The following is a 13326-nucleotide window of genomic DNA, read 5'->3' on the forward strand; positions in this document are numbered from 1 at the left end:
TTAGGAATTTACAAGGGTTCCAGGAGCTCCCTGCCAACAACCAGGGGCAGAGACGAATAAGTATATTTTCTCTTATCTCACAGGACCCTAGTATGTGAACATGGAATATTGGAATCCAACTGGCTACTCTAAACCACTCTGAGACGGATGGGTGGCAACTGAAAATTCAATTCATCGGATTCCCCGACTCACAAAGAACCTGCTCATTGCCACTGGCTTCCCCTACAGATCTTCTACAGGGAGAGACGGGTGGGCATTTGAGGCACATGCCCCAGCTCCTCCGATAGGTCTCATCCCACTTGTGGGGCTTGGGTACCACGGATCTGCAGTGATGGCGGACTGGGAAAGTTACTCCCAGACTGTTGGATTTATCTCATTTATGAGCACACAACCCTGAGGGCTACCTGGTGGACCAAGGTAAATTCACCAAAGGTAGGCACGTTTCCCGGAGAATCAGCCTGGGACAGCCAGGGTCCGCGGGCAGCACGCCTGGACAGGCCACCGCCCGCGGGGGTCGGGCTCCTGGTCACGGTTTGGATCTGCCCTCTGCTTCCCGTGCATAAGAACCACTCACCTGGGGCTTCCTTGGTGGCGCAGTGGTTGAGAATCTGCCTGCCAGTGCAGGGGACACGGGTTCGAGCCCTGGTCTGGGAAGATCCCACATGCCGCGAAGCAACTAGGCCCGTGAGCCACAACTACTGAGCCTGCGCGTCTGGAGCCTGTGCTCCGCAACAAGAGAGGCCGCGATAGTGAGAGGCCCGCGCACCGCGATGAAGAGTGGCCCCCGCTTGCCGCAACTAGAAAGAAAAGCCCTCGCACAGAAACGAAGACCCAACACAGCCAAAAATAAATAAATAATTTTTTTAAAAAAAGAACCACTCACCTTTTTACTTCCTTTCTTTCTTTCTGTTTTGCCCGATAATTCCTTCTCTCTGTTCACAGCTAGTTTTAAGTTTTTTAGTTCCTGTCTCATCAGCTCGTCAACCTAGGTGAATACAAAAGACCCTAGGTTTAGGTGACTTCGCATGACTTGTGTTTTCTTTGTGAAGTTAAAAATAGCTTAAATTCTGGGTAGGTTATTAACAGGAAATTGTAACAAAGCACTGCAGTGAATGACTTACTGGGACTACAGCATAAAAGCAGTCTTACCTGCAGCCTGATCTCCGACTCCAATTCTTTCCGTTTGTCCTCTTTGATCAGTTCGGGATCATAGCCCTGGGGGACATTCCACGATTCATCTTTATTCTTCCACAGGTCTGTACTCCAGAAGGATAAAGAAAAAGAAAAGGAAATTTTTTCAGCGTGAAGACTAATGTCGACTTAAAAAAAATGTACAACATGAGAGTTGTGAGTCAAGTTTTATTTGGGGCAAAATGAGGACTATAGCCCGGGAGACAGCGTCTCAGATAGCTCTGAGAAACTGCTCTAAAGAGGCAGGGGGTAAGGTTAGCATGTATGTGATTTTGGTGAAGGGGGAGTACACGCAATCGAGCACAGATTTTTTTTGCAGAAGGTTTCTGCTAGTCACGAGGAGCAGTCGTCACCATGAAGGATTTTAGTGCTTTTCTAGATAGGAGGAGATACAAGAATTGGGCTCATAAAATCGGCTCCTGAAAATATCTAACTATTCTGAAGAGCTGTTCTGCCAGTTTCTCCCAGAGCACAGAGGGCCTCATTTCTGCTCTCCACCCTGAACTCCTTTCAGGGGGTGTTGAAAGTCAGCAGCTGCAGCAGCATATGATTTAATCCTTGTAGAGGTAGATGGCAAGTGCCCATTCCTTTGTGGCTGACACTAAGGAATGAAGTTTTGTGGTATATAACACAAACTCAGTTTTCTGCTCTACATCCTTCTCCACTTCCCAAACAGAAGGATTGTGCCTGTATAATATCTAAAAAATAAAGAAGGAAACTGCTCATGTGAAAAGATCCAATAAAAAAGTATGAAACAAACAGCATTCTTCCATACGATTAAAAACATGTAAAAAATAGTATGTTAATTGTGGGATTATACAGTTATAGGTGACTCTTTCTGCAATACGTTTTACATTATTTTTATTATTCAAATGATTCGCTAAAATAGGAGAGATTTTGTTGCTAGTTCAACTCACCAGTAATTTACCCTGGCTCCTAGTAAAAGCCAACACTGAACCCACAAGTACCCACTACTCGCCCCTAATTCAACGGCTCTATTTTTGTATCACTTTTTGGATGTTTTTGAAATCAAACATATTTTACATTTCCCTTTTGCCTGGCAGTTAGGAAGATGGTTAGAGAAATGTGACTCTAGAGGAAATAAGGGTAATTTTGTATCACTGGAATAAATGGAAATAAGCCTGTTTTCTCAGAAGGGGAGTTCCCAATTGCACAGAGGCGCATATCACTGGATCCTGGCTGTGGGACTGGGGGATCTCCCAGGGGAAAAAGACTTGCCAGTTTGGGAAATGAGATCTCTTCCTTGAATTTGTGTTCAGAATGTGATGGAAAATTTCTGGAACCAAACCTGCAACCACCACTCAGCTGGGCCACTTTGCCGGGAACGCATCCCTGGAGCACTGATGCCGTTCAACTCGGGAAGGCAACCGAGGGCCACGGGGCCCCAGGCAGGGGTTTCCCCACCTCCGTCTGACAATGGCTATGGCTTGGGAAGAAAGGGGGTCGTGCGGGGCCTGGATGGCAGGCGGTGAACGATGGGATGGAAGTTTCTCAAGCACGGCCTCTCCTACGAGCACCGCACGGGATCCTGAGACTAGCCAGGACTGTGTCCCCCGACACAGCTGACCAAGAAGGGTGGCATTAGAGGACAAGCCATAGAGGACAGTCACGGTCACAGGCAGAAACATACGTCTGGGCGCACAGGGAGCAAGAGGTGTCAACTGTGAAGGCGGACAGCAGAGAAGATTCTCGGAGAGTCAAGTGGGCAAACAGATGAGAGAGGAGGGTGGAATCTCCACGTAAATCACGGAGGCCTGGGATGAGCAGAACCAACGAGAAAGGAGAGGAGAAGGGATGGGACGTGGTGTGAGCCAGGAATGGCTGCAGATCCTGGGGAGATGGAGCAAAAGGGCGACGAGATGCAGATGCACAAGAACAGGCGACTGGGCAAGGGCATCGCCCGGAGGGCTCCAGCCAGGTGGAAGCCCCGTCAGGTGGATCCCCCATGCTACCACTTTCCAGCTGCTGGTCTCACAGTCTTCCCCTTCCTTGTCAACAATCTCCACCTCTCGAGGGGCGAGGAACCAGGCAGGACAGCGGCTACTCTAAAAACACTTGTGCCCAGAGAGCAAGTGGAAGTGAGGATGCTGAGGACCGCTGGGCGTGTCCTCTTAGGGGTCCGAGTCAGGACCACACAGGACGCAAGGGGAGCAAGACGGGATGTGGGTGTGCAGCTCCAGTTTTCCGAAAGTGTGGGTCGGGTCCACAAGCCACAGGCTGGAGACCCTGACACTGCTCCCAGAGGCCGGCATGGAGATTTCTGGAAGCGAGAAGGGGCACCACAAGGTGATGGGCACACACAGGTCAGGCCTGGCTCACTTCCTGGACAGTTAGCTGGGCAGAGGGGTCGGCCTGTCTGGATTCCAGGCCCGGCGAGGGCTCTTAGGCTCACCGGCCTCCCACCAGCAAACCAAGGGCAGTGCGGCCTGGACGGGGCCAGTCCTTGGCTGGTCACAGTCTGTGCCAGGAAGATAGCAAGGAGAAACCTACGGGTGACGCAAAGTTTCAGGGGCAGATTTTTGAAAATGAGGATGATGAAAGTACCCAAACCTTTTCTAGGGTGGCTAGTGTGGATTTATAAGAAATAGACAAGAAACACATCACAGAGGGGGTAAAATTTTCATAGAATTGATTCACCCACATGTCCTTCCCCAGCAGGGTGGCCACGTGAGAGGTGGCCCAGCCGCTAGGGCTCAGACGATGGGACGGGACGATACGGCAGGAGAGGTTTGGGGGTGTGCCTCCTGTATGCCTGTCTGAGGGTGACCTCAGTTTCTGCTCTGGCCTGAATGCCTGTCCCGTGCCCAAGAAGGGGGATTTTTCAGTGAGCTTGTGAGGTGTGAGTACACAAAGGCGAGGCTGGCTCATGGGCTTGAAGGCAACTGCTCCTTCTCTGTACGTTTTCTGAAATTTACATAAGCTTAGACTGTGGAAAACTTTGAAATGCAGGAATAATATAATGCTTCTTTTTTATGGGTTTAAAATTGTAAGCTTTTCCCCTTGAAAATACTATAACTGTGTTAAAACGTGCTATTCACTAATAACAACACTTGTCTAGCAGATTTTCCCCCTTGTATGATGACTAAATCTTCTCCCACAGCAAAACCCACCTGTTTCATTAAGATCTTTTAGAGCAAAACTGCTTTGTTATTTAAAGGAAGCTACACTGCTTTTTCACGGGATAGATTTACTAAGACTGGGAAGCCATGCGTTTCATAATGAAAGGAACACAGAATATTCAACAGAAAGGAAAGCAAGATGTGACTATTTATGTAAAAGCAGTGGCACCTCGTGACAGTCCCATTTCTGGAGCTGTAACTATTTTACAGATAAAACAGTTCGTAGCAGCCTTTGCTGGTTTCACCTCCAGTTCATGTAAATGGACCTAGTTTTCCACTGCAACTTTGTTTTTCTCATGACACTTTTGCACGGGGCACTTCTCAATCCCTTCAAGAATTTCATGGACATTTCTAATTGCAGGAAGCTATTCATGGCTCTCAAAAGAAAACAACTGCCCGCTCTTTCCTACAGCAGAGAATGAGCTTTTATCCCAGAATTGGGAAAGTGGGAGCTGCGGCAGTCTTTGCACGTTGCGGGGTGACGAGGAGGGGGCTTAATCTCAGTGATTAAAATGCTAATGTTTCGTCTGAGAAGGAAAACCTTTGGTTTTTATGAAAAGAATTCTCAGATGAAAACATTTAATTTCTGTAAATTACCGAAGACCTGACAGGTAACTCATCAAATGCCCCAACAGCCAACTAGGAAAATCACACTTCATGTTTCCTGCTCCCGAGTGGCTTGTGTTTCCTTAGTCTTGATGGAAACAGATATTACACACTAGGTGTGGGTCGTTTCAAGAGCTTTGCTGGGTGGGTCCGCAGGCTTCCCATGGCAACATTAGATGTCCCCCAAATTAATTACTGTTTCTATCAAAATAATGCATGCACCTTATTTTAAAGTCAGAGTATTGAAAAGATTATAATAAAAAAACTCTGCCTCCCAGTTACATTGTCCAGTGGCATTTATTCCCACATTCATTCACTCAAAAATGCATTGACTAGATTCAGATTTATTCATAAATCTGATCTATTTGTAAATTATGAAATTCATGCCCTGCCCTCATGGACCTGGCGCCCCCCCTCCCACCCCTTGCGGGGAGACAGCAAACACACACACGGAAGTCAGAGGGAGGTGAGTAAAGTGGGGTCAGGGGCGGGCACACGTGAGGCGGGAGAAGGCCTGAATGGACAAGCATTGAAGGCAAGGGGAACAGAAAGTATGACAGCCCTGAGGTGGGAGTGTGAGCAGCTTGTGGGAGGAAGAGCACAGGGCCCACGGGAGGAGGGTGTGAAGTGATCTAGCTTCACGTGGGCTCTTCTGGTTGTTTCTCTGTCCCTCTCCCAATGTCTAGATGATACGCTTATACTGCTGCTTCTTGATTCATCCATTTTGGACATGGGCTCCTGACTCCCTGTAAAGGTAGGTGAGAATTTTGCTCTTCTCCACTTTTCTTTCCTTCTCCATGTAGTTATCTCAGAGGCCAAGGGAGCCAGGCCTTCCAAATCCCGAGTGTGAGTGTATTGAGATGTACCTGGCACCTAAAACTCCCCACCGGCAGCCCCTCTCAGGACACCCAGTAGGACAGGCTCCACCAAAATGAGGGAGTAACAGGAAAATGAAGGGGTGACAGTCAGGGAAGGCAAAGGAAGCCCCAAGGAGGACAGCTGGCAGGGCTCCAGAAGGGAGGTGTTCAGAAGAAGAGGAGCTGGTCAGTTACCTAATGTGTTTGAAGGCCTGGAAAATTATCTCCAAGGATGGTGATAGATATGCAGAATACGAAACAAAAGACTGTGTGTACAGACCAATACGTGAAGTCATGTGAAGTGGTGTCTTAACAAATGGCAGCTATTGTCTGGGACCCAGCCCTGAGTTCCGGGGGCACCCCAGCCAGGCCTGTGACTTACTGCGATTCCTAGCTGGGTCCCTCGGAGGTGGCTGAGGCCAGCCTAACAAGCCATCCAACTTGTGCCGCTGTCCCCACCCATCTACCGCCACAGCACCTGGTGTGTTGTGAGCCTGCTGGTGGCATATGCCAGCTTCGTACCTCCAGGCTAGCATTGCACCTGCACACTGGAGTCAATCAATGTTTGTTGAGTGAATATGTAAGTGAATGGATGCTTTGATAGTGATTGCTTGGCACCATTGTTTGTTACAGAGTTGGTATTATCTTGGTGGGAATGTCAGTTGGTGCAGCCACTATAGAGAACAGCATGGAGGTTCCTCAAAAAACTGAAAAACAGAGTTGCCATATGATCCTGCAATCCCACTCCTGGGCATATATCTGGACAAAACTGTAATTTGAAAAGATACTTGCACCCCAGTGTTCATTGCAGCACTATTTACAATAGCCAAGACATGGAAACAAATTAAATATCCATCGACAGAGCAACGGATAAAGAAGATGTGGTACATATATACAATGGAATACTACTCAGTCATAAAAAAAGAATGCAATGATGCCATTTGCAGCTACATGGATGGACCTAGAGATTATCATACTGAGTGAAGTAAGTCAGAAAGAGAAAGACAAATACCATATGATATCACTTATGTGTGGAATCTAAAATATAACACAAATGAACTAATCTTCGAAAGAGAAACAGACTCACAGACATACAGAACAGACTTGAGGCTGCCAAGGGGGTGGCGGGGATGGGGGAGGGCTGGAGTGGGAGTTTGGGGTCAGCAGATGCAAACTATATAGAATGGATACACAACAAGGTCCTACTGTATATAGCACAGGGAACTATATTCAATATCCTGTAATAAACCATAATGGAAAAGAAAGAGTTGATGTTCTCAAACGTGAATGATGGCAGGTCTTCTACCCGTAGACCTGATAGAAGATCAGACCTGCTGATCGTGGGTAAGTGATGTTTACCGCTCCTGGTTGTTATAAAGGTAAGTAAGATGGGAACGAAAACACAAAGCCTTCTGCGTCTTGGGCACCTAATCAATGTTAATTTACCCTTTGACCTCCTTCCTCCCCAATTAAAGCAGTCGCTAAATCCTGCTGGGGTCATCCTATCCCTGTGCTTCTGCCTTCATTCAGCATCTCAGGTAGAGTGGGACCCTTGCCACTGGTGGTAAGTGAAAGAATTTCAGGAGGTACATGGACATTCTTTTTTTTTTCTTTTTTTTTTGGCCACACTGCACGGCATGCGGGATGTTAGTTCCCTGACCAGGGACCGAACCCTCTCCCCTTGCAGTGGAAGTGTGGAGTCTTAACCACTGGACTGCTGGGGGGAAGTCCATGGACATCCTTATTTTATAGAACCGGCATATCAAACCTGCAACGACTTTTGATATAGTTGCTGAGGATGAGGCTCAACTAATTGGGGTAAAAACCGTGCATCAGTTAAAAATAGATATTAAGTAAATAATAGTACCGGTGCTGTCCACCTAAGACCAGAATTAGGAAGGAGGCACGCATGGACTGGAGTTTGGACATATTCTACTTCACGCCCTTATTGCATTTTTCAGGAATTTCCAAATAACACTGATGACCAGGGTCACCTTGGCAGGTCATTCTGTGTTGGGATTTGTTGTGAGGGTGGGGTGGAACCACAGGAATTGGATAACCGTTCCAGTAAAGTATAATGAGAGTATCTCAAAGACCAATCCATACACTCACCGAATGAGCCAGATCATACTCTGCTAAGTATGCTGAACATGGGAGAAAAGATTTAGGTGTCAGTGTTCAGGCACGAGTCTTAGTCTAATACGATTAAGACATTTTACTGTACATATGGCATTGATTTTCTTAATTTAAACAATCCAGGGAAAATCCTTCTTCCCTTTCATTCCTAGCAAGAGAATGTTCAGCTGAAGTCTTAAGGGTTTAAAACAGAACAGAGGTTTAGATTAGGTTCTCATCTTGCTCTTTGACCAGTTATATGCCTTGAAGCCACCCAAAGGAATTTAAAAGAGAGATGGACAGAAGGTCTTGGCCGTGAATTGCATGTTTGCAGCCTCGCATGATTGGGCACCAAATTCTGCCCAACAGAGGCTGAGGCCACACTGGGTGGACGGGGCCACCTCAGTCAGCACGCCTATTCTGCTAAACTGACCTTTGTATACGTTATTTCCTTCTTCCATCATATGAAGGAAAACACTCGGTGACATTTTCCAGCCCTCACCTTCTTCCTGTGAAAGCAGAATAATACACTTGTTAATTACAGGCAGAGTTTATCTGTCGTGATCAGACAGTAAAAGGCACGTACATCGTGGTTGCTGTGACTATAGAAAAGCACGTAGACTCTTTTCTGGTTTGTGGGGCGTCTGCCCACCTGGGCAGTTTCCCTGCTGACCAGTCTGAGCAGGGAGTGCTGTGTCCACCGACCAGGGCGGGGATGGTCTGGAGACTTAGCTCTGACATCGGGGCTCCCTGAGGTACCCCACCCCGAGTTTGGTCCTGTCCTCTGATGCTCTGCTCCTTCCTTGCTCTGAAAGCTGATGCCCGCCCAAGTCCTGCCACCTCCTTTGCCACGTTCCCGTGACCCAGATTTGCTGCTGCTCTCCGTCTGTGTTCTGCTCCGCCACTTGTCAGGTGGTGGTTTGTAGGAGCACCCGGGCTGCTCCTTTCTTGGCTTGCCTGTCCCCTCCCTGGGCCAGGAAGCCAGTCCTGAGCCCCAGCCTGAGCTGGAGGTCCTGCCAGCCTCCCTGCCCTGGGCCCCCGCTGCAGAGAGAGCCTGGCCACGCCACCCTTGGTCCCGGCTGCCTCTGTGCAGCCAGATCGGAGGTGCAGGGACACTGGCCACTGCAGCTGGAGGGTCTGCCCCGACCCTCAGCAGAAGCCCCCTTTGCCCTACACCACCAGGGCTGTTCCGCGTCGTGAAGAGCCATACCTCGCAAAGCCCCATCTGACGTTTCTGGGCAATAATGTTTGTACTGTATTAAGAGTCAGGTGCCCGATGACCCAAATCCTGGTTACCGTCACCCCACAAAGGGCAAAAGGAGGGATGCTGGTCTACACGATGCCCATGAGGAGTTTCCCAAAGCAATCAAAGTGCTCTCTGTACAGCTTGAAGGAGGAGCGGCAGTAAGATGGTGAGCGTCTCTGGTGAGTCTGGGCACAGGACGTGCCCTCGTTTCTGGGACCCCACGCGCCACGTGCCGTGGTCCGGCAGCGCCCGGGTACCGGATCCCCCCCTACCTCTCCTCCCCTACTCCACGTGGCAGTCGGGAAGACACGTGAGACGAGCTCACGAGAGCGATGGGAGCTCCCAGGAGGAAGTCAGGGTGACACGGGGGACCTGCCTGCACCACAGCTCACGAAACACGCGGGGGCTAACACAGCCTCCTCGAGGCGCCACCCGCCTTGCAGACCCGGGGGGAGAACCTGGACCCAGAAATCCTGGGGGCTCCACGCCTGTGGAGCAACTGACCCACCTTCCAGGCCCCACAGGAAATCAAAGCTCACGGGGGAAGGAGCCCCACTCACTCACACAGCCCAGGACACCCAGTCATTCGAGAAGCATCAGCCCGAGAAGCGCGGAGAAGACCAGTGTTGGAAAAAGGCATGTCCTTGCAGGAAACAGATGATTCACGGACAGAAAGGGGCACCTGAAATAGCTAATTAATACTCTCAGAGATATTACTCATCTCTCTCCCCGCCTCTCTCTCTCCAGGTATCACTAAGCATTCACGGATCTTTTGTATTTTTTAGTCAGTGCGTTGCTGACGGACGTGTTGTTGCTCTTTTGGTTTTGGATACTCAGATCGTCCTGTATTTGGCCTCTGGGAGCCCCTATAGGTGGTGAGTGTGCGCCTTCATGGGTAGAGGTGGAGGAGGAGGGGGAAGGGAAAGGGAGGGGGAGGAGTGCTGCTCCAGGGAGGGAGCACCGTGGAAGCGCTTTCGGCAGAGGGACCAGTCCGTGTGAGTCTGAGCTGGAAGGCCGTGTTGCCTTTGGTAACTGGAAGTTAGTAGGGCAGGGGCGTATGGAACAGGGCCAAGCAGATAGACAGAGAGACAGAGACAGAGACACAGACGCAGAGAGGGGACGGACTTTGGAAGGCCCATGAGCCGTGTTCCTCAGAGAGTGTGAACTTGGTCTGAGAGCAGGGCAGCCACCTGGGGGTCCCCGCAGGAGCCTGGCATGAATGGATCTGCTTGTCGGGTCATGACTCTGGCTGGAGCACGGGCACAGGCTGGAGGGGGTCAGGGTGCCCACCTCTCTCGGACCAGAATTCATTTTCCCATCTTCTTAGGTCTGAGGCAAATATCGCCTCCTCTGTGAAGCCGTCCTGGATTCTCCCAGGTCAAGAAGACTCTCCCCTTGCTCAGTAGGATCTGCTTATCCTTCCTGGCGCCTGTTCCTCTGTGCATATTATTGGCTATTTGTGTGCCTGTCTTAGCTGCTCTCTTGGGCTGTGGGCCCCCATGGAGGAGGATTCCGTCTTGCTGATATTTTGTACCCTATATGGAACCAGCATCAGGCCTGTTCTCTAGGCGTTTAACGCATGTAAGTAAAAATAAGATTTATAGGTCTATTTGTACAGCTTTATTTCTATAATAAATATCAAGTTCTCAAGGGGAGTAAAACACTGTAAGACCAGTTTTGGAAACATCTGATCCTGATTGCACAGAATGACAGCGGACGTTAGCGGTTCCCACGACTTTCCACGTGGTAATGACATAACTGGCCGTCACAGGAGGCACCTTTTAACCAGAGAGAAAGCACGATGGAACACGTCTGCTTTCCTTTTTAGAGATATTTCTTCCTTTGGTCAATAGTTCATTGGACGTATCCTTTCCTTTGGTTGCTGTTTTAAACACTTAATATCTTGCTCATTTTGACAATTACTGGGAGAGAGAAATTCCACGAGAGGTTTTACCCTCTCAACTCCAAAGTCACTTTTTTTTTCTGAATCTTTCACTGTGAAGGGGTCATACAAGTACAGCTGCACCTGTCAGTGGTGCCTGCCTTGACCAACATCCCTTTCTGATGGAAACTTCTCGGCCACAACTCCCAGCTCAGCCGAGTGGCTGGAGAGTGTCTAACCAGAGAGACGCGCCTCTCCTGGAGCAGCCGACCCCGAGGAGCTAGACTGACCGGCCGCATTGGCTCCCTCTGCACTGGCGTGGGAACACACAGGTGGACCGGCCAGCTGGCAGCAAGGTGAGAACGTGGGTCCCAGCCACCACACGGCCTTCTTTAGAGAAGGGGGTGGACAGAGGAGCTGGTCCCGGTGGACCTGGGTCCTGCAACTCCCAGCTCCAGCCCACGTCTGCCAGGTCTTGAGCCCTCCACGTGCCCTGGCTCCATCTCATTGTCTGCTGACCTGAGTGAGCTGGTGTTGCCACCCAGTAGACCCAGTGAGTCCCAATAAGAAACAGTGTCTTAGAGCTTCCTTGGTGGCGCAGTGGTTGAGAATCCGCCTGCCAATGCAGGGGACACGGGTTCAAGCCCTGGTCTGGGAAGATCCCACATGCCGTGGAGCAACTAAGCCCGTGCACCACAACTACTGAGCCTGCGCTCTGGAGCCCGCGAGCCACAACTACTGAGCCCACGAGCCACAACTACTGAAGCCCGCGTGCCTAGAGCCCGTGCTCCGCAACAAGAGAAGCCACCACAATGAGAAGCCCGCGCACCACAACCAAGAGTAGCCCCCACTCGCCACAACTAGAGAAAACCTGCACACAGCAACGGAGACACAATGCAGCCAAAGATAAAAATAAATAAAATAAATAAATTTATTAAAAAAAAAACCAAAAGAAACAGCGTCTTAGATATGTCCAGCTTTTCCATTTGTTCAGAAATGTTATAAATATCACTGAGGATCTGCTCTGTGCAGATGCCAGCCAGGGATGTCCAGAGAGGGGGGCTGGCTCACCCCAGCTCCTCCTGCGAGCTAATGCCAGAGCCATGTTGTGTGTTTTGCAAAAATGCTTATTAATTGTAGAAAAGACACCATTGCAACAATGCGATAGAGATTTTAAAAATCCAAGGAAATAATCAGCTGCATCACTGTCACCTTTATCCAATGAACCTTTCATTTTTCTTTTTCTTTATTTATATGCACAGGTGATGTCTGTCGGTTACAGCATAATTATAATGATAAAAAAGTTTTGCCAGCTGAGTAGGTGAAACATAGTATTAACTTTTAATTCATATGCCTTCTTTGGGTGCCACTGAACTTTGTCTTCAGTTTTTTTGTGTGTGTGTGGGGGGCTAGTTTACCAGCTTTATGACCTTATCTTGTTTACTTGTAAATATTTCCTGAGCACTTACCGCGTGTGGAAATTTCCAGGTGCTGGGGTTACAAGGGTGCATCCTTCAGGCTCTACCTTTGGGGCCTGCCTCTGGGATCTCCTGCACTGGGATTCGCAGATTCTCACTGACCGTGCCTTGGGACACCCCTTGATGTCACACCATCATCCCTCTTCCTTATATCTGCCAGTGTCACCTCTTACCAGGTGACTCCTGGGTCCTGAGCTTCCCCGTGACTGTGACTGTCAGATACATATTTCCCCCGTGGAAACTGGGGGTTGCCTTCCCATCCCCCTCCTCCAGTGCAGCCCAGCCCCTTGCCCTCTGGCCTGCCTGCTCAGGCGAACAAGACCTTGGACAGCCCTCGCCCACATTCCGACACTCACTTCTTCCAGAGGCAGCCCAACTCCACTGGTAGAAAACACTTTCTTTTTACTTAACCCAGTGGAGAGCATAAAAGAAAAGACCTCCAATACCCCAGTTCTACCCCAGACCAGGGAAATGAGAATCTCCTCGAATGGGGCACGGACATTTTCTTAGAACCAGCCCATTCTGTGCAATTCTAATCAACCGCTAGAGCAAGGACCACAGGTTAACAGAAGCCCTCTTTCCATCAGCTGAGGCCCGGTTCGTCCTCCGGGGGCGTCAGAGAATCCAAACCCTCGTCAAGCCCAAAGTCAGCTCACGGTGAAACCTTCTTGGCTCCTTTACCTACATCTCAGAAAGAGACTTCCAGATAGTTCCACCTCCCGGTTCTCTCCTATGGACGGATATGTTCTAGTCAGCCAGGTGCCCAGTTAAGGAATGGTGCTGGTCTAATGGTTATAGGCGGAGCCATGGT

General features: G+C 49.5%; 1 protein-coding gene across 1 annotated transcript in view; it reads right to left on the reverse strand.

Moving 5' to 3' along the window:
* The window catches only part of IQCA1 (IQ motif containing with AAA domain 1), a 169850-nt gene that overhangs the window by 71343 nt on the left and 85181 nt on the right, over nucleotides 1–13326 (reverse strand). Inside the window, exons 9-11 of the mRNA XM_061206144.1 lie at nucleotides 8343–8418; nucleotides 1150–1256; nucleotides 884–985 (exon numbers count right to left, since the gene is read on the reverse strand). Of these exons, the coding sequence (XP_061062127.1) occupies nucleotides 884–985; nucleotides 1150–1256; nucleotides 8343–8418 (285 nt within the window). The remainder of the gene's footprint in view (nucleotides 1–883; nucleotides 986–1149; nucleotides 1257–8342; nucleotides 8419–13326) is intronic.

The sequence above is a fragment of the Eubalaena glacialis genome, chromosome 1, assembly GCF_028564815.1.
Source record: "Eubalaena glacialis isolate mEubGla1 chromosome 1, mEubGla1.1.hap2.+ XY, whole genome shotgun sequence".
Lineage (NCBI taxonomy): Eukaryota > Metazoa > Chordata > Mammalia > Artiodactyla > Balaenidae > Eubalaena > Eubalaena glacialis.